Genomic DNA, 21,625 nt, shown 5'->3' with positions numbered 1-21,625 from the left:
CAAGAGCACACAATAGGAAGATGAAGACACAAATGAATCACAGGGATGTTAGGAAGTATTTCTTCAGTCACAGATTTGTCAGGAAATGGAATAGTCTGGGAAGTGATTTAGTGGAGGCAGGATCCATACATAGCTTTAAGAAAAGGTATGATAAAGGTCATGAAGCAGGGAGAGTGACCTAGTAGCAACAATTGAAGAGGTGGGGCCAGGAGCTGTGAATCGACCCCTGCAAACACAACTAGGTGAGTACACACACACACACACATACACACATTCCGCCCCTAAAACCACATATTGGAGAGAAGTGGCGCTAACACACACAATCTACAAGTAGTGGCGCTAACACACACAATCTACAAGTAGTGGCGCTAACACACATAATCTACAAGTAGTGGCGCTAACACACACAATCTACAAGTAGTGGCGCTAACACACATAATCTACAAGTGGTGACGCTAACACACACAATCTACAAGTAGTGGCGCTAACACACATAATCTACAAGTAGTGGCGCTAACACACACAATCTACAAGTAGTGGCGCTAACACACACAATCTACAAGTAGTGGCGCTAACACACATAATCTACAAGTAGTGGCACTAACACACACAATCTACAAGTAGTGGCGCAAACACACACAATCTACAAGTAGTGGCGCTAACACACATAATCTACAAGTAGTGGCGCTAACACACACAATCTACAAGTAGTGGCGCTAACACACATAATCTACAAGGAGTGGCGCTAACACACACAATCTACAAGTAGTGGCGCTAACACACACAATCTACAAGTAGTGGCGCTAACACACACAATCTACAAGTAGTGGCGCTAACACACATAATCTACAAGTAGTGGCGCTAACACACAATCTACAAGTAGTGGCGCTAACACACACAATCTACAAGTAGTGGCGCTAACACACACAATCTACAAGTAGTGGCGCAAACACACACAATCTACAAGTAGTGGCACTAACACACACAATCTACAAGTAGTGGCGCTAACACACACAGTCTACAAGTAGTAGCGCTAACACACAATCCACAAGTAGTGGCGCTAACACACATAATCAAGTACTGGCGCTAACACACAATCTTCAAGTAGTGGCGCTAACACACACAATCTACAAGTAGTGGCGCTAACACACAATCTACAAGTAGTGGCACTAACTCATAATCTACAAGTAGTGGCACTATCACACAATCTACAAGAAGTGGCGCTAACACACAATCTACAAGTAGTGGCGCTAACACACACAATCTACAAGTAGTGGCGCTAACACACACAATCCACAAGTAGTGGCGCTAACACACATAATCTTCAAGTAGTGGCGCTAACACACAATCTACAAGTAGTGGCGCTAACACACACAATCTACAAGTAGTGGCGCTAACACACACAATCCACAAGTAGTGGCGCTAACACACATAATCTTCAAGTAGTGGCGCTAACACACAATCTACAAGTAGTGGCGCTAACACATAATCTACAAGTAGTGGCGCAAACACACACAATCTACAAGTAGTGGCGCTAACACACACAATCTACAAGTAGTGGCGCTAACACATAATCTGCAAGTAGTGGCGCTAACACACACAATCTACAAGTAGTGGCGCTAACACACAATCTACAAGTAGTTAGTTAGTGGCACTAACACACATAATCTACAAGTAGTGGCGCTAACACACACAATCTACAAGTAGTGGCGCTAACACACAATCTACAAGAAGTGGCACTAACACTTAATCTACAAGTAGTGGAGCTAACACACACAATCTACAAGTAGTGGCGCTAACACACAATCTACAAGTAGTGGCGCTAACACACATAATCTACAAGTAGTGGCGCTAACACACACAATCTACAAGTAGTGGCGCTAACCAACACAATCTACAAGTAGTGGCGCTAACACACAATCTACAAGTAGTGGCGCTAACACACAATCTACAAGTAGTGGCGCTAACACACAATCTACAAGTAGTGGCGCTAACACAGAATCTATAAGTAGTGGCGCTAACACACACAATCTACAAGTAGTGGCACTAACATATAATCTACAAGTAGTGGCACTAACACACATAATATAAGTGTAGTGGCGCTAACACACACAATCTACAAGTAGTGGCGCTAACACACAATCTACAAGTAGTGGCGCTGACACATAATCTGCAAGTAGTGGCGCTAACACACACAATCTACAAGTAGTGGCGCTAACACACAATCTACAAGTAGTTAGTTAGTGGCACTAACACACATAATCTACAAGTAGTGGCGCTAACACACACAATCTACAAGTAGTGGCGCTAACACACAATCTACAAGTAGTGGCACTAACACTTAATCTACAAGTAGTGGCGCTAACACACACAATCTACAAGTAGTGGCGCTAACACACACAATTTACAAGTAGTGGCGCTAACACACACAATCTACAAGTAGTGGCGCTAACACACAATCTACAAGTAGTGGCACTAACACACATAATCTACAAGTAGTGGCGCTAACTCATATAATCTACAAGTAGTGGCGCTAACACACACAATCTACAAGTAGTGGCACTAACACATATAATCTACAAGTAGTGGCACTAACACACATAATCTACAAGTAGTGGCGCTAACACACACAATCTACAAGTAGTGGCGCTAACACACAATCTACAAGTAGTGGCACTAACACACAATCTACAAGTAGTGGCACTAACACACATAATCTACAAGTAGTGGCACTAACACATAATCTACAAGTAGTGGCGCTAACACACACAATCTACAAGTAGTGGCGCTAGCACACATAACCTACAAGTAGTGGCACTAACACAATCTACAAGTAGTGGCGCTAACACATAATCCACAAGTAGTGGCGCTAACACACACAATCTACAAGTAGTGGCGTTAACACACATAATCTAAAAGTAGTGGCGCTAACACACACAATCTACAAGTAGTGGCGCTAACACACATAATCTACAAGTAGTGGCGCCAACACACAATCTACAAGTAGTGGCGCTAACACACACAATCTACAAGTCGTGGCGCTAGCACACACAATCTACAAGTAGTGGCGCTAACACACACAATCTACAAGTAGTGGCACTAACACACACAATCTACAAGTAGTGGCGCTAACACACACAATCTGCAAGTAGTGGCGCTAACACACACAATCCACAAGTAGTGGCGCTAACACACATAATCTTCAAGTAGTGGCGCTAACACACATAATCTTCAAGTAGTGGCGCTAACACACACAATCTACAAGTAGTGGCGCTAACACACAATCTACAAGTAGTGGCACTAACTCATAATCTACATGTAGTGGCACTATCACACAATCTACAAGAAGTGGCGCTAACACACACAATCTACAAGTAGTGGCGCTAACACACAATCTACAAGTAGTGGCTCTAACACACATAATCTACAAGTAGTGGCGCTAACACACACAATCTACAAGTAGTGGCGCTAACCAACACAATCTACAAGTAGTGGCGCTAACACACAATCTACAAGTAGTGGCGCTAACACACAATCTACAAGTAGTGGCGCTAACACACAATCTACAAGTAGTGGCGCTAACACAGAATCTATAAGTAGTGGCGCTAACACACACAATCTACAAGTAGTGGCACTAACATATAATCTACAAGTAGTGGCACTAACACACATAATCTAAGTGTAGTGGCGCTAACACACACAATCTACAAGTAGTGGCGCTAACACACAATCTACAAGTAGTGGCGCTGACACATAATCTGCAAGTAGTGGCGCTAACACACACAATCTACAAGTAGTGGCGCTAACACACAATCTACAAGTAGTTAGTTAGTGGCACTAACACACATAATCTACAAGTAGTGGCGCTAACACACACAATCTACAAGTAGTGGCGCTAACACACAATCTACAAGTAGTGGCACTAACACTTAATCTACAAGTAGTGGCGCTAACACACACAATCTACAAGTAGTGGCGCTAACACACACAATTTACAAGTAGTGGCGCTAACACACACAATCTACAAGTAGTGGCGCTAACACACAATCTACAAGTAGTGGCACTAACACACATAATCTACAAGTAGTGGCGCTAACTCATATAATCTACAAGTAGTGGCGCTAACACACACAATCTACAAGTAGTGGCACTAACACATATAATCTACAAGTAGTGGCACTAACACACATAATCTACAAGTAGTGGCGCTAACACACACAATCTACAAGTAGTGGCGCTAACACACAATCTACAAGTAGTGGCACTAACACACAATCTACAAGTAGTGGCACTAACACACATAATCTACAAGTAGTGGCACTAACACATAATCTACAAGTAGTGGCGCTAACACACACAATCTACAAGTAGTGGCGCTAGCACACATAACCTACAAGTAGTGGCACTAACACAATCTACAAGTAGTGGCGCTAACACATAATCCACAAGTATTGGCGCTAACACACACAATCTACAAGTAGTGGCGTTAACACACATAATCTAAAAGTAGTGGCGCTAACACACACAATCTACAAGTAGTGGCGCTAACACACATAATCTACAAGTAGTGGCGCCAACACACAATCTACAAGTAGTGGCGCTAACACACACAATCTAGAAGTCGTGGCGCTAGCACACACAATCTACAAGTAGTGGCGCTAACACACACAATCTACAAGTAGTGGCACTAACACACACAATCTACAAGTAGTGGCGCTAACACACACAATCTGCAAGTAGTGGCGCTAACACACACAATCCACAAGTAGTGGCGCTAACACACATAATCTTCAAGTAGTGGCGCTAACACACATAATCTTCAAGTAGTGGCGCTAACACACACAATCTACAAGTAGTGGCGCTAACACACAATCTACAAGTAGTGGCACTAACTCATAATCTACATGTAGTGGCACTATCACACAATCTACAAGAAGTGGCGCTAACACACAATCTACAAGTAGTGGCGCTAACACACACAATCTACAAGTAGTGGCACTAACACATATAATCTACAAGTAGTGGCACTAACACACATAATCTACAAGTAGTGGCGCTAACACACACAATCTACAAGTAGTGGCGCTAACACACAATCTACAAGTAGTGGCACTAACACACAATCTACAAGTAGTGGCACTAACACACAATCTACAAGTAGTGGCGCTAACACACATAATCTACAAGTAGTGGCGCTAACACACATAATCTACAAGTAGTGGCACTAACACACATAATCTACAGGTAGTGGCGCTAACACATATAATCTACAAGTAGTGGCGCTAACACACACAATCTACAAGTAGTGGCACTAAGACATATAATCTACAAGTAGTGGCACTAACACACATAATCTACAAGTAGTGGCGCTAACACACACAATCTACAAGTAGAGGCGCTAACACACAATCTACAAGTAGTGGCACTAACACACAATCTACAAGTAGTGGCACTAACACACATAATCTACAAGTAATGGCACTAACACATAATCTACAAGTAGTGCCGCTAACACACACAATCTACAAGTAGTGGCGCTAACACACATAATCTACAAGTAGTGGCGCTAACACACAATCTACAAGTAGTGGCGCTAACACACACAATCTACAAGTAGTGGCGCTAACACACACAATCTACAAGTAGTGGCGCAAACACACACAATCTACAAGTAGTGGCACTAACACACACAATCTACAAGTAGTGGCGCTAACACACACAGTCTACAAGTAGTAGCGCTAACACACACAATCCACAAGTAGTGGCGCTAACACACATAATCTTCAAGTACTGGCGCTAACACACATAATCTTCAAGTAGTGGCGCTAACACACACAATCTACAAGTAGTGGCGCTAACACACAATCTACAAGTAGTGGCACTAACTCATAATCTACAAGTAGTGGCACTATCACACAATATACAAGAAGTGGCGCTAACACACAATCTACAAGTAGTGGCGCTAACACACACAATCTACAAGTAGTGGCGCTAACACACACAATCCACAAGTAGTGGCGCTAACACACATAATCTTCAAGTAGTGGCGCTAACACACAATCTACAAGTAGTGGCGCTAACACACACAATCTACAAGTAGTGGCGCTAACACACACAATCCACAAGTAGTGGCGCTAACACACATAATCTTCAAGTAGTGGCGCTAACACACAATCTACAAGTAGTGGCGCTAACACATAATCTACAAGTAGTGGCGCTAACACACACAATCTACAAGTAGTGGCGCTAACACACACAATCTACAAGTAGTGGCGCTAACACATAATCTGCAAGTAGTGGCGCTAACACACACAATCTACAAGTAGTGGCGCTAACACACAATCTACAAGTAGTTAGTTAGTGGCACTAACACACATAATCTACAAGTAGTGGCGCTAACACACACAATCTACAAGTAGTGGCGCTAACACACAATCTACAAGTAGTGGCACTAACACTTAATCATCTACAAGTAGTGGCGCTAACACACACAATCTACAAGTAGTGGTGCTAACACACAATCTACAAGTAGTGGCGCTAACACACATAATCTACAAGTAGTGGCGCTAACACACACAATCTACAAGTAGTGGCGCTAACCAACACAATCTACAAGTAGTGGCGCTAACACACAATCTACAAGTAGTGGCGCTAACACACAATCTACAAGTAGTGGCGCTAACACACAATCTACAAGTAGTGGCGCTAACACAGAATCTATAAGTAGTGGCGCTAACACACACAATCTACAAGTAGTGGCACTAACATATAATCTACAAGTAGTGGCACTAACACACATAATCTAAGTGTAGTGGCGCTAACACACACAATCTACAAGTAGTGGCGCTAACACACAATCTACAAGTAGTGGCGCTGACACATAATCTGCAAGTAGTGGCGCTAACACACACAATCTACAAGTAGTGGCGCTAACACACAATCTACAAGTAGTTAGTTAGTGGCACTAACACACATAATCTACAAGTAGTGGCGCTAACACACACAATCTACAAGTAGTGGCGCTAACACACAATCTACAAGTAGTGGCACTAACACTTAATCTACAAGTAGTGGCGCTAACACACACAATCTACAAGTAGTGGCGCTAACACACATAATTTACAAGTAGTGGCGCTAACACACACAATCTACAAGTAGTGGCGCTAACACACAATCTACAAGTAGTGGCACTAACACACATAATCTACAAGTAGTGGCGCTAACTCATATAATCTACAAGTAGTGGCGCTAACACACACAATCTACAAGTAGTGGCACTAACACATATAATCTACAAGTAGTGGCACTAACACACATAATCTACAAGTAGTGGCGCTAACACACACAATCTACAAGTAGTGGCGCTAACACACAATCTACAAGTAGTGGCACTAACACACAATCTACAAGTAGTGGCACTAACACACATAATCTACAAGTAGTGGCACTAACACATAATCTACAAGTAGTGGCGCTAACACACACAATCTACAAGTAGTGGCGCTAGCGCACATAACCTACAAGTAGTGGCACTAACACAATCTACAAGTAGTGGCGCTAACACATAATCCACAAGTAGTGGCGCTAACACACACAATCTACAAGTAGTGGCGTTAACACACATAATCTAAAAGTAGTGGCGCTAACACACACAATCTACAAGTAGTGGCGCTAACACACATAATCTACAAGTAGTGGCGCTAACACACAATCTGCAAGTAGTGGCGCTAACACACAATCTACAAGTAGTGGCGCTAACACACACAATCTGCAAGTAGTGGCGCTAACACACAATCTACAAGTAGTGGCGCTAACACACATAATCTACAAGTAGTGGCGCCAACACACAATCTACAAGTAGTGGCGCTAACACACACAATGTACAAGTCGTGGCGCTAGCACACACAATCTACAAGTAGTGGCGCTAACACACACAATCTACAAGTAGTGGCACTAACACACACAATCTACAAGTAGTGGCGCTAACACACACAATCTGCAAGTAGTGGCGCTAACACACACAATCCACAAGTAGTGGCGCTAACACACATAATCTTCAAGTAGTGGCGCTAACACACATAATCTTCAAGTAGTGGCGCTAACACACACAATCTACAAGTAGTGGCGCTAACACACAATCTACAAGTAGTGGCACTAACTCATAATCTACATGTAGTGGCACTATCACACAATCTACAAGAAGTGGCGCTAACACACAATCTACAAGTAGTGGCGCTAACACACACAATCTACAAGTAGTGGCACTAACACATATAATCTACAAGTAGTGGCACTAACACACATAATCTACAAGTAGTGGCGCTAACACACACAATCTACAAGTAGTGGCGCTAACACACAATCTACAAGTAGTGGCACTAACACACAATCTACAAGTAGTGGCACTAACACACAATCTACAAGTAGTGGCGCTAACACACATAATCTACAAGTAGTGGCGCTAACACACATAATCTACAAGTAGTGGCACTAACACACATAATCTACAGGTAGTGGCGCTAACACATATAATCTACAAGTAGTGGCGCTAACACACACAATCTACAAGTAGTGGCACTAAGACATATAATCTACAAGTAGTGGCACTAACACACATAATCTACAAGTAGTGGCGCTAACACACACAATGTACAAGTAGAGGCGCTAACACACAATCTACAAGTAGTGGCACTAACACACAATCTACAAGTAGTGGCACTAACACACATAATCTACAAGTAATGGCACTAACACATAATCTACAAGTAGTGGCGCTAACACACACAATCTACAAGTAGTGGCGCTAGCACACATAACCTACAAGTGGTGGCACTAACACAATCTACAAGTAGTGGCGCTAACACATAATCTACAAGTAGTGGCGCTAACACACACAATCTACAAGTAGTGGCGCTAACACACACAATCTACAAGTAGTGGCGCTAACACACATAATCTAAAAGTAGTGGCGCTAACACACACAATCTACAAGTAGTGGCGCTAACACACATAATCTACAAGTAGTGGCGCTAACACACAATCTGCAAGTAGTGGCGCTAACACGCAATCTACAAGTAGTGGCGCTAACACACACAATCTGCAAGTAGTGGCGCTAACACACAATCTACAAGTAGTGGCGCTAACACACATAATCTACAAGTAGTGGCGCTAACACACAATCTACCAGTAGTGGCGCTAACACACACAACCTACAAGTAGTGGCGCTAACACACACAATCTATAAGTAGTGGCGCTAACACACACAATCTACAAGTAGTGGCACTAACACACACAATCTACAAGTACTGGCGCTAACACACACAATCTACAAGTAGTGGCGCTAACACACACAATCCACAAGTAGTGGCGCTAACACACATAATCTTCAAGTAGTGGCGCTAACACACATAATCTTCAAGTAGTGGCGCTAACACACACAATCTACAAGTAGTGGCGCTAACACACAATCTACAAGTAGTGGCACTAACTCATAATCTACAAGTAGTGGCACTATCACATAATCTACAAGAAGTGGCTCTAACACACAATCTACAAGTAGTGGCGCTAACACACACAATCTACAAGTAGTGGCGTTAACACACACAATCCACAAGTAATGGCGCTAACACACATAATCTTCAAGTAGTGGCGCTAACACACAATCTACAAGTAGTGGCGCTAACACATAATCTACAAGTAGTGGCGCTAACACACACAATCTACAAGTAGTGGCGCTAACACACAATCTACAAGTAGTGGCGCTAACACACAATCTACAAGTAGTGGCGCTAACACATAATCTGCAAGTAGTGGCGCTAACACACACAATCTACAAGTAGTGGCGCTAACACACAATCTACAAGTAGTGACGCTAACACAATCTACAAGTAGTGGCGCTAACACACAATCTACAAGTAGTGGCACTAACACTTAATCTACAAGTAGTGGCGCTAACACACACAATCTACAAGTAGTGGCGCTAACACACAATCTACAAGTAGTGGCGCTAACACACATAATCTACAAGTAGTGGCGCTAACACACACAATCTACAAGTAGTGGCGCTAACCAACACAATCTACAAGTAGTGGGGCTAACACACAATCTACAAGTAGTGGCGCTAACACACAATCTACAAGTAGTGGCGCTAACACACAATCTACAAGTAGTGGCGCTAATACACACAATCTACAAGCAGTGGCACTAACACACACAATCTATAAGCAGTGGCGCTAACACACACAATCTACAAGCAGTGGCGCTAACACACACAATCTACAAGTAGTGGCGCTAACACACACAATCTACAAGTAGTGTCGCTAACACACACAATCTACAAGTAGTGTCGCTAACACACAATCTACAAGTAGTGGCGCTAACACACAATCTACAAGTAGTGGCGCTAACACACAATCTACAAGTAGTGGCGCTAACACACAATCTACAAGTAGTGGCGCTAACACACAATCTACAAGTAGTGGCGCTAACACACAATCTACAAGTAGTGGCGCTAACACACAATCTACAAGTAGTGGCGCTAACACACAATCTACAAGTAGTGGCGCTAACACACAATCTACAAGTAGTGGCGCTAACACACAATCTACAAGTAGTGGCGCTAACACACAATCTACAAGTAGTGGCGCTAACACACAATCTACAAGTAGTGGCGCTAACACACAATCTACAAGTATTGGCGCTAACACACAATCTACAAGTAGTGGCGCTAACACACAATCTATATGTAGTGGCGCTAACACACAATCTACAAGTAGTGGCGCTAACACACAATCTACAAGCAGTGGCGCTAACACACAATCTACAAGTAGTGGCGCTAACACACACAACCTACAAGTAGTGGCGCTAACACACACAATCTATAAGTAGTGGCGCTAACACACACAATCTACAAGTAGTGGCACTAACACACACAATCTACAAGTACTGGCGCTAACACACACAATCTACAAGTAGTGGCGCTAACACACACAATCCACAAGTAGTGGCGCTAACACACATAATCTTCAAGTAGTGGCGCTAACACACATAATCTTCAAGTAGTGGCGCTAACACACACAATCTACAAGTAGTGGCGCTAACACACAATCTACAAGTAGTGGCACTAACTCATAATCTACAAGTATTGGCACTATCACATAATCTACAAGAAGTGGCTCTAACACACAATCTACAAGTAGTGGCGCTAACACACACAATCTACAAGTAGTGGCGTTAACACACACAATCCACAAGTAGTGGCGCTAACACACATAATCTTCAAGTAGTGGCGCTAACACACAATCTACAAGTAGTGGCGCTAACACATAATCTACAAGTAGTGGCGCTAACACACACAATCTACAAGTAGTGGCGCTAACACACAATCTACAAGTAGTGGCGCTAACACACAATCTACAAGTAGTGGCGCTAACACATAATCTGCAAGTAGTGGCGCTAACACACACAATCTACAAGTAGTGGCGCTAACACACAATCTACAAGTAGTGACGCTAACACAATCTACAAGTAGTGGCGCTAACACACAATCTACAAGTAGTGGCACTAACACTTAATCTACAAGTAGTGGCGCTAACACACACAATCTACAAGTAGTGGCGCTAACACACAATCTACAAGTAGTGGCGCTAACACACATAATCTACAAGTAGTGGTGCTAACACACACAATCTACAAGTAGTGGCGCTAACCAACACAATCAACAAGTAGTGGGGCTAACACACAATCTACAAGTAGTGGCGCTAACACACAATCTACAAGTAGTGGCGCTAACACAATCTACAAGTAGTGGCGCTAATACACACAATCTACAAGCAGTGGCACTAACACACACAATCTATAAGCAGTGGCGCTAACACACACAATCTACAAGCAGTGGCGCTAACACACACAATCTACAAGTAGTGGCGCTAACACACACAATCTACAAGTAGTGTCGCTAACACACACAATCTACAAGTAGTGTCGCTAACACACAATCTACAAGTAGTGGCGCTAACACACAATCTACAAGTAGTGGCGCTAACACACAATCTACAAGTAGTGGCGCTAACACACAATCTACAAGTAGTGGCGCTAACACACAATCTACAAGTAGTGGCGCTAACACACAATCTACAAGTAGTGGCGCTAACACACAATCTACAAGTAGTGGCGCTAACACACAATCTACAAGTAGTGGCGCTAACACACAATCTACAAGTAGTGGCGCTAACACACAATCTACAAGTAGTGGCGCTAACACACAATCTACAAGTAGTGGCGCTAACACACAATCTACAAGTAGTGGCGCTAACACACAATCTACAAGTATTGGCGCTAACACACAATCTACAAGTAGTGGCGCTAACACACAATCTATATGTAGTGGCGCTAACACACAATCTACAAGTAGTGGCGCTAACACACAATCTACAAGCAGTGGCGCTAACACACACAATCTACAAGTAGTGGCACTGTTGCGGCCCCTGCCAAACTAGCGGTCAAATAGTTAACCTGCCGGCCGGCAGTACCACTGGGTGCGTCATCAAACCCAATGTGGGGGCTGCTGAGCCGGCCTTAGAGCAGTAAGAGCCTGAGTGCATCACGGTACACACCTAAGCAGTAGGTACCTGACCACCGAAGGGTACACGTCTACTGGCTTTAGTAACAGTATGTACCAGAGCGCCTCGCTGTACATACCTAAGCAGTAGGTACCTGACCACCGAAGGGTACACGTCTACTGGCTTTAGTAACAGTATGTACCAGAGCGCCTCGCTGTACACACCTAAGCAGTAGGTACCTGACCACCGAAGGGTACACGTCTACTGGCTTTAGAAATATTATGTACCTGAGCGCCTCGCTGTACACACCTAAGCAGTAGGTACCTGACCACCGAAGGGTACACGTCTACTGGCTTCAACATTAAGTACCTGAACTCCTCAGGGTACACGTCTATGCAGTAGGTACCTGACTACCGAATCGTACCTATCTACTGGCGTTAGAAGAACCGCTCACCGCAGCTCACTGAGTCTGTTGGCCTCAGTTACTTGACGGCCGCATTCAGTGAGCTTGCAGCATGGTGTTCGGCTAGCGGTGTGTCAACCGCCTTTGGAGAGGATTTACTGGACTACCGGTGATGTCTGTGGACTCACCGTCTACGTTGATCAACTGTGGGCCGGAGTCGTCAGATGCTGTTTAGTGGGACATTACATGAAGAAAAGGTTGGAGTGTTACACTGAACTGGGCCAGGACCGTAGTGTGACACTGAGGGACGTACGATGGAGTGGAACACTGAGATATGCACAGGACCGTAGTGGAACACTGAGATGAAAAGGGTGTCGTGGGACACTGAAGATGGCCTGGTTGTAGTGTACACTGAACAGTGTCGTGTGACTGACTTCGTGTCGTGAGAGGCAGTTGATTGTAATTTATTATTATAAAAATGTTATTTATAATTTATTGTTTTAGCATAGAGATATATATATATATAGTGACAGTAGTGTCAAGAGTTGTACCCTGTGAAGGGTTATTAATTATATTTTAGTAAAATGCTGATTATAATTTATTATAGTAACATGTACATATTATTATATCATAGTTCAAATACCTCTAGACCAAAGATAGTTGATTTTTATATATTAAAGATTAATTTATATTAATGTGTGTATTTATGTATCCCGAACTCTTTATTACAAAAGAAGTAAATCTTACTCTCTTCTTTTAAAAATTACTTTTTTGTAATATATGAGTGGCCTGTCCGGGAGGATAATGATTATCAAGAATGATTTCTGGATGATCATATCCGGGATGACGGTTCGGGATACATATTACATTGATCTTTGTGTGTCGGTCCTTTTGTGGTGGGGGTGTTGCGGCCCCTGCCAAACTAGCGGTCAAATAGTTAACCTGCCGGCCGGCAGTACCACTGGGTGCGTCATCAAACCCAATGTGGGGGCTGCTGAGCCGGCCTTAGAGCAGTAAGAGCCTGAGTGCATCACGGTACACACCTAAGCAGTAGGTACCTGACCACCGAAGGGTACACGTCTACTGGCTTTAGTAACAGTATGTACCAGAGCGCCTCGCTGTACATACCTAAGCAGTAGGTACCTGACCACCGAAGGGTACACGTCTACTGGCTTTAGTAACAGTATGTACCAGAGCGCCTCGCTGTACACACCTAAGCAGTAGGTACCTGACCACCGAAGGGTACACGTCTACTGGCTTTAGAAATATTATGTACCTGAGCGCCTCGCTGTACACACCTAAGCAGTAGGTACCTGACCACCGAAGGGTACACGTCTACTGGCTTCAACATTAAGTACCTGAACTCCTCAGGGTACACGTCTATGCAGTAGGTACCTGACTACCGAATCGTACCTATCTACTGGCGTTAGAAGAACCGCTCACCGCAGCTCACTGAGTCTGTTGGCCTCAGTTACTTGACGGCTGCATTCAGTGAGCTTGCAGCATGGTGTTCGGCTAGCGGTGTGTCAACCGCCTTTGGAGAGGATTTACTGGACTACCGGTGATGTCTGTGGACTCACCGTCTACGTTGATCAACTGTGGGCCGGAGTCGTCAGATGCTGTTTAGTGGGACATTACATGAAGAAAAGGTTGGAGTGTTACACTGAACTGGGCCAGGACCGTAGTGTGACACTGAGGGACGTACGATGGAGTGGAACACTGAGATATGCACAGGACCGTAGTGGAACACTGAGATGAAAAGGGTGTCGTGGGACACTGAAGATGGCCTGGTTGTAGTGTACACTGAACAGTGTCGTGTGACTGACTTCGTGTCGTGAGAGGCAGTTGATTGTAATTTATTATTATAAAAATGTTATTTATAATTTATTGTTTTAGCATAGAGATATATATATATATATAGTGACAGTAGTGTCAAGAGTTGTACCCTGTGTAGGGTTATTAATTATATTTTAGTAAAATGCTGATTATAATTTATTATAGTAACATGTACATATTATTATATCATAGTTCAAATACCTCTAGACCAAAGATAGTTGATTTTTATATATTAAAGATTAATTTATATTAATGTGTGTATTTATGTATCCCGAACTCTTTATTACAAAAGAAGTAAATCTTACTCTCTTCTTTTAAAAATTACTTTTTTGTAATAGGCACTAACACACAATCTACAAGTAGTGGCGCTAACACACAATCTACAAGTAGTGGCACTAACACACAATCTACAAGTAGTGGCGCTAACACAATCTACAAGCAGTGGCGCTAACACACATAATCTACAAGTAGTGGCACTAACACACAATCTACAAGTAGTGGCGCTAACACACAATCTACAAGTAGTGGCGCTAACACACAATCTACAAGTAGTGGCGCTAACACACAATCTACAAGTAGTGGCGCTAACACACAATCTACAAGTAGTGGCGCTAACACACAATCTACAAGTAGTGGCGCTAACACACAATCTACAAGCAGTGGCGCTAACACACACAATCTACAAGTAGTGGCACTAACACACAATCTACAAGTAGTGGCGCTAACACACAATCTACAAGTAGTGGCGCTAACACACAATCTACAAGTAGTGGCGCTAACACACAATCTACAAGTAGTGGCGCTAACACACAATCTACAAGTAGTGGCGCTAATACACACAATCTACAAGCAGTGGCGCTAACACACACAATCTATAAGCAGTGGCGCTAACACACACAATCTACAAGCAGTGGCGCTAACACACACAATCTACAAGTAGTGGCGCTAACACACACAATCTACAAGTAGTGTCGCTAACACACAATCTACAAGTAGTGGCGCTAACACACAATCTACAAGTAGTGGCGCTAACACACAATCTACAAGTAGTGGCGCTAACACACAATCTACAAGTAGTGGCGCTAACACATAATCTACAAGTAGTGGCGCTAACACACAATCTACAAGTAGTGGCGCTAACACACAATCTACAAGTAGTGGCGCTAACACACAATCTACAAGTAGTGGCGCTAACACACAATCTACAAGTAGTGGCGCTAACACACAATCTACAAGTAGTGGCGCTAACACACAATCTACAAGTAGTGGCTCTAACACACAATCTACAAGTAGTGGCGCTAACACACAATCTACAAGCAGTGGCGCTAACACACACAATCTACAAGTAGTGGCACTAACACACAATCTACAAGTAGTGGCGCTAATACACACAATCTACAAGTAGTGACGCTAACACACAATCTACAAGTAGTGGCGCTAACACACAATCTACAAGTAGTGACGCTAACACACAATCTACAAGTAGTGGCGCTAACACACAATCTACAAGTAGTGGCGCTAACACACAATCTACAAGTAGTGACGCTAACACACAATCTACAAGTAGTGGCGCTAACACACAATCTACAAGTAGTGGCGCTAACACACAATCTACAAGTAGTGGCGCTAACACACAATCTACAAGCAGTGGCGCTAACACACACAATCTACAAGTAGTGGCACTAACACACAATCTACAAGTAGTGGCGCTAATACACACAATCTACAAGTAGTGACGCTAACACACAATCTACAAGTAGTGGCGCTAACACACAATCTACAAGTGGTGACGCTAACACACATAATCTACAAGTAGTGGCGCTAACACACAATCTATAAGTAGTGACGCTAACACACAATCTACAAGTAGTGGCGCTAACACACAATCTACAAGTAGTGACGCTAACACACAATCTACAAGTAGTGGCGCTAACACACAATCTACAAGTAGTGACGCTAACACACAATCTACAAGTAGTGGCGCTAACACACAATCTACAAGTAGTGACGCTAACACACAATCTACAAGTAGTGGCGCTAACACACAATCTACAAGTCTCTGACAACCATTAATACAAATCAAGCAACGAGTAATAACATTATCTCAATTATTTTATTTAATATTTAAGCTTCCCGTGTTATTTAATGCCCAGTGACCAGTAACTATTCCTTTATATATTAAACACCGTCAGTAAAATTTAAAATATATAGAACATCGGAAAAGTATGTATATGGGCCGAATATTCGGCATTGGTATATGCCATAATTTTGGTATCGTCCGATCTGTAGGTAACAGTCGGGGCATTGGTAGGGGTAGTAGTAGTGATGGATAATGTTTATCAGGGAGCAGGACAAGTGTTTCCTGACCCAGATCTTAGTCATATGATGGCTGGTGCTTTTGGCCCTCTGACAGAAGCTGTCCGCTGGCTTACCAATCCACCCCCCTTTAAAAATTGCTGTTACAAATGTGAGGTTAGTTTTTTCATTAACTACAAAGCAGAGATATCACACTAACCATTGAGGATGTAAATCTTGACGGAGGCTGTGGCAGAGCGGGAGGGCACGCAGGAGTAGGTGCCCGTGGCTGTCTCATGGGCATCATGTATCAGGAGAACTGTCTTGGTTATACTGCCTCGGTCTGTGATCACACTCACTCTGCTGTCACGACTGTCGTAGTTGATCACCTGTAAATGATCTTAATGAGAGTTTGTTGACTTGAGTCGTGGTGGTGTGCTCATGGTGGTGGTGGTGGTAGTAGTAGTGGTGGTAATAGTCATGGTAGTAGTGGTGGTAGTAGGGGTGGTACTGGTGGTGGTAGTAGTAAAGGCAGTAGTAGTAGTGGTGGTGGTGGTGGAGGTAGTAGTGGTGGTGGTGGTGGTAGTAGTCATGGTAATGGTGGTGGTGGTAATGGTGGTGGTGGTACTGGTGGTGGTAGTAGTGGTGGAGGTAGTAGTAGTGGTGGTGGAGGTAGTAGTAGTGGTGGAGGTAGTAGTGGTGGTAGTGCTGGCTATAGTAGTCCTCAGTATTGGTGGTGGTAGTAGTGGTGGTAGTAGTGGTGGTAGTAGTAGTGGTGATGGAGGTAGTAGTAGTGGTGGAGGTAGTAGTAGTGGTGGTGGAGGTAGTAGTAGTGGTGGAGGTAGTAGTGGTGGTGCTGCTGGCTATAGTAGTCCTGAGTATTGGTGGTGGTAGTAGTAGTGGTGGTAATAGTCATGGTAGTAGTGGTGGTAGTAGGGGTGGTACTGGTGGTGGTAGTAGTAAAGGCAGTAGTAGTAGTGGTGGTGGTGGTGGAGGTAGTAGTGGTGGTGGTGGTGGTAGTAGTCATGGTAATGGTGGTGGTGGTAATGGTGGTGGTGGTACTGGTGGTGGTAGTAGTGGTGGAGGTAGTAGTAGTGGTGGTGGTACTGGTGGTGGTAGTAATGGTGGTACTGGTGGTGGTAGTAATGGTGGTACTTGTGATGGTAGTAATGGTGGTACTGGTGATGGTAGTAGTGGGGGTAGTAGTAGTAGTGGTGGTGGTAGTAGGGGTGGCGGTGGTGGCTGTACTACTGTTGGTGGCAGTGGTGAAAGAAGTGGTAACAGTCGTGGCATTGGTAGGGGTAGTAGTAGTGATGGTGGAATTGATGGTGGTAGTAGTGGTGGTGATGGTAGTGGTAATGGTACTGATGATGGTAGTAGTGGTAGTGGTGGTAATAGTAGTAGTATTAGTGGTGGTAGTGGTAGTGGTGGTGGTGGTAGTGGTGGTGGTGGTAGTGGTAGTGGTGGTACTGGTGGTGGTGGTACTGGTGGTGTTGGTGGTAGTAGTAGTGGTGGTGGTTTTACTGGTGATGGTAGCAGTGGTGGTGGTGGTACTGGTGATGGTAGTAGTGATGGTGGTGGTACTGGTGATGGTAGTAGTGGTGGTGGTAGTGGTAGTACTGATGATGGTAGTGGTGGTAGTGGGGGTGGTAGTAGTGGTGGTACTGATGATGGTAGTAGTGGTGGTGGTGGTACTGGTAATGGTAGTGGTACTGGTAATGGTAGTAGTGGTGGTACTGATGGTATTAGTAGTAATGGTGGTAGAGGTTGCGATAGTAGTGATGGGGTAGTAGTGGCGGTGGTGGTGGTAGTACTGGTGGTTGTACTACTTGTGGTGGCAGTGGTGAAAGCAGTGGTAACAGTCGTGGCATTGGTAGCGGTAGTAGTAGTAGTGATGGTGGAATTGGTGGTGGTAGTAGTGGTAGTGGTGGTGGTGGTGGTGGTAATGGTACTGTTGTTGGTAGTAGTGGTGGTGGTACTGGTGATGGTAGTTATGGTGATGGTAGTGATGGTGGTAGTAGTGGTGGAGGTGGTGGTGGTAGTAGTAGTAGCGGTGGTGGTAGTGGTGGTGATGGTAGTAGTCGTGATGGTAGTAGTGGTGATGGTAGTAGTGGTGATGGTAGTAGTGGTGATGGTAGTAGTGGTGATGGTAGTACTGGTGATGGCAGTACTAGTGATGGTGGTACTGGTGATGGTAGTAGTAATGGTGGTAGTGGTGATGGTAGTAGTGATGGTACTGATGATGGTGGTGGTGGTGGTGGAACTGATAATGGTAGTAGTGGTGGTGGTGGTACTGGTAATGGTAGTAGTGGTGGTACTGGTTGTATTAGTAGTAATAGTGGTAGTGGTGGTGGTAGTAGTGATGGTGGTAGTAGTGATGGTGGTAGTAGTGATGGTGGTAGTAGTGGTGGTGTTAGTGGTGGTGGTGTTAGTGGTGGTGGTGGTACTGGTGGTAGTAGTGGTGATGGTGGTACTGGTGATAGTAGTGGTGGTAGCAGTAGTAATAGTGGTAGTGGTAGTAGTAGTGGTGGTAGCAGTAGTAATAGTGGTAGTGGTGGTGGTAGTGGTGGTGGTAGTAGTGGTGGTAGTAGTGGTGGTAGCAGTAGTGGTAGTGGTGGTAGTAGTGGTGGTAGTAGTGGTGGTAGCAGTAATAATAGTGGTAGTGGTGGTGGTAGTAGTGGTGGTAGTAGTGGTGGTAGCAGTAATAATAGTGGTAGTGGTGGTGGTAGTGGTGGTGGTAGTAGTGGTGGTAGTAGTGGTGGTAGCAGTAGTAATAGTGGCAGTGGTGGTGGGAGTGGTGGTAGTAGTGGTGGTAGCAGTAGTAATAGTGGTAGTGGTGATGGTAGTGATGGTGGTAGTAGTGATGTTGGTAGTAGTTGTGGTGTTAGTGGTGGTGGTGGCACTGGTGGTAGTAGTGGTGATGGTGGTACTGGTGGTAGTAGTGGTGATGGTGGTACTGGTGGTAGTAGTGGTGATGGTGGTACTGGTGGTAGTAGTGGTGATGGTGGCAATGGTGGTAGTAGTGGTGATGGTGGTACTGGTGGTAGTAGTGGTGGTAGCAGTAGTAATAGTGGTAGTGGTGATGGTAGTAGTGGTGGAACTGGTGATGGTAGTAGTGATGGTACTGATGATGGTGGTGGTGGTGGTGGAACTGATAATGGTAGTAGTGGTGGTGGTGGTACTGGTGATGGTAGTAGTGGTGGTACTGGTTGTATTAGTAGTAATAGTGGTAGTGGTGGTGATAGTGATGGTGGTAGTAGTGATGGTGGTAGTAGTGATGGTGGTAGTAGTGGTGGTGTTAGTGGTGGTGGTGGCACTGGTGGTAGTAGTGGTGATGGTGGTACTGGTGGTAGTAGTGGTGGTAGCAGTAGTAATAGTGGTAGTGGTGGTGGTAGTGGTGGTGGTGGCACTGGTGGTAGTAGTGGTGATGGTGGTACTGGTGGTAGTAGTGGTGATGGTGGTACTGGTGATAGTAGTGGTGGTAGCAGTAGTAATAGCGGTAGTGGTGGTAGTAGTGGTAGTGGTAGTAGTGGTGGTAGCAGTAGTAATAGTGGTAGTGGTGGTGGTAGCAGTAGTAATAGTGGTAGTGGTGGTGATGGTAGTGATGGTGGTAGTAGTGATGGTGGCAGTAGTGGTGGTGTTAGTGGTGGTGGTGGTACTGGTGGTAGTAGTGGTGGTTGGAGTGGTGGTGGTAGTAGTGGTGGTAGCAGTAGTAATAGTGGTAGTGGTAGTAGTGGTGGTAGTAGTGGTGGTAGCAGTAGTAATAGTGGTTGTGGTAGTGGTAGTAGTGGTGGTAGTAGTTGTGGTAGCAGTAGTAATAGTGGTAGTGGTAGTAGTGGTGGTAGCATTAGTAATAGTGGTAGTGGTGGGAGTGGTGGTAGTAGTGGTGGTAGTGGTGGTAGTGGTGGTAGTGGTGGTAGTCATGGCTGCGTGTAATTATATTGGAAATTATTGATAATTCTGAAGCTGGGAATTATTTGGGAGGAAATTACAGCAAATTATTTCTTCTATAATTGTATAATTTAAAGATAATTTATTTTGACTATATACATGTAACAGTGGTATAATTGAGCAACCGTTGCTACATTAGTGATATAATTATACAGTAAAATACATTTTTCTTAAATTAGTAGAATAGTTGGGCGTATAATTGAATAACTGAAGTTCCTTTATCGTATAAATTATATACAAATATATTTTGGTAGATACTTTTCTTGACATTTATAAATAATATTTCTCTCCTTTACTATATTTAAATCAGAACCAGAACTGGACGAACTGTTTTAATTAATATTTTGTTAAAATTCACGTTGAAAGGATGGAAAAATAACCAGCTTATAGACGTAAATTATTTATATGTAGGAGAATAATCTGGCCCTGATCGGCCAGACTTGGCCTTTCTTACGATGGCCAATAAATGTGGAGAGTGAAATATTATTTTCCAGGAGCAACAATACTTAGCTGGTTGATAAAGTTTTCTCGCGTGTAAGAGCTTTGTCAGGAGGCTGATGGGGGGGGAACGCACCCCCAC

General features: G+C 43.9%; 1 protein-coding gene across 1 annotated transcript in view; it reads right to left on the bottom strand.

The window, feature by feature from the left end:
* Positions 1–17,309: 17,309 nt before the first annotated feature.
* The window catches only part of LOC138854131 (zwei Ig domain protein zig-8-like), an 86,441-nt gene continuing 82,125 nt past the window's right edge, over positions 17,310–21,625 (bottom strand). Inside the window, exon 4 of the mRNA XM_070095341.1 lies at positions 17,310–17,483. Coding sequence (XP_069951442.1) covers positions 17,310–17,483 — 174 coding nt within the window. The remainder of the gene's footprint in view (positions 17,484–21,625) is intronic.

This window comes from Cherax quadricarinatus, chromosome 50 (genome assembly GCF_038502225.1).
Source record: "Cherax quadricarinatus isolate ZL_2023a chromosome 50, ASM3850222v1, whole genome shotgun sequence".
NCBI classification, from domain to species: Eukaryota; Metazoa; Arthropoda; class Malacostraca; order Decapoda; family Parastacidae; genus Cherax; species Cherax quadricarinatus.
Note: the sequence above shows the minus strand (reverse complement) of the source record. Positions and strands in the feature narration are given on the sequence as shown.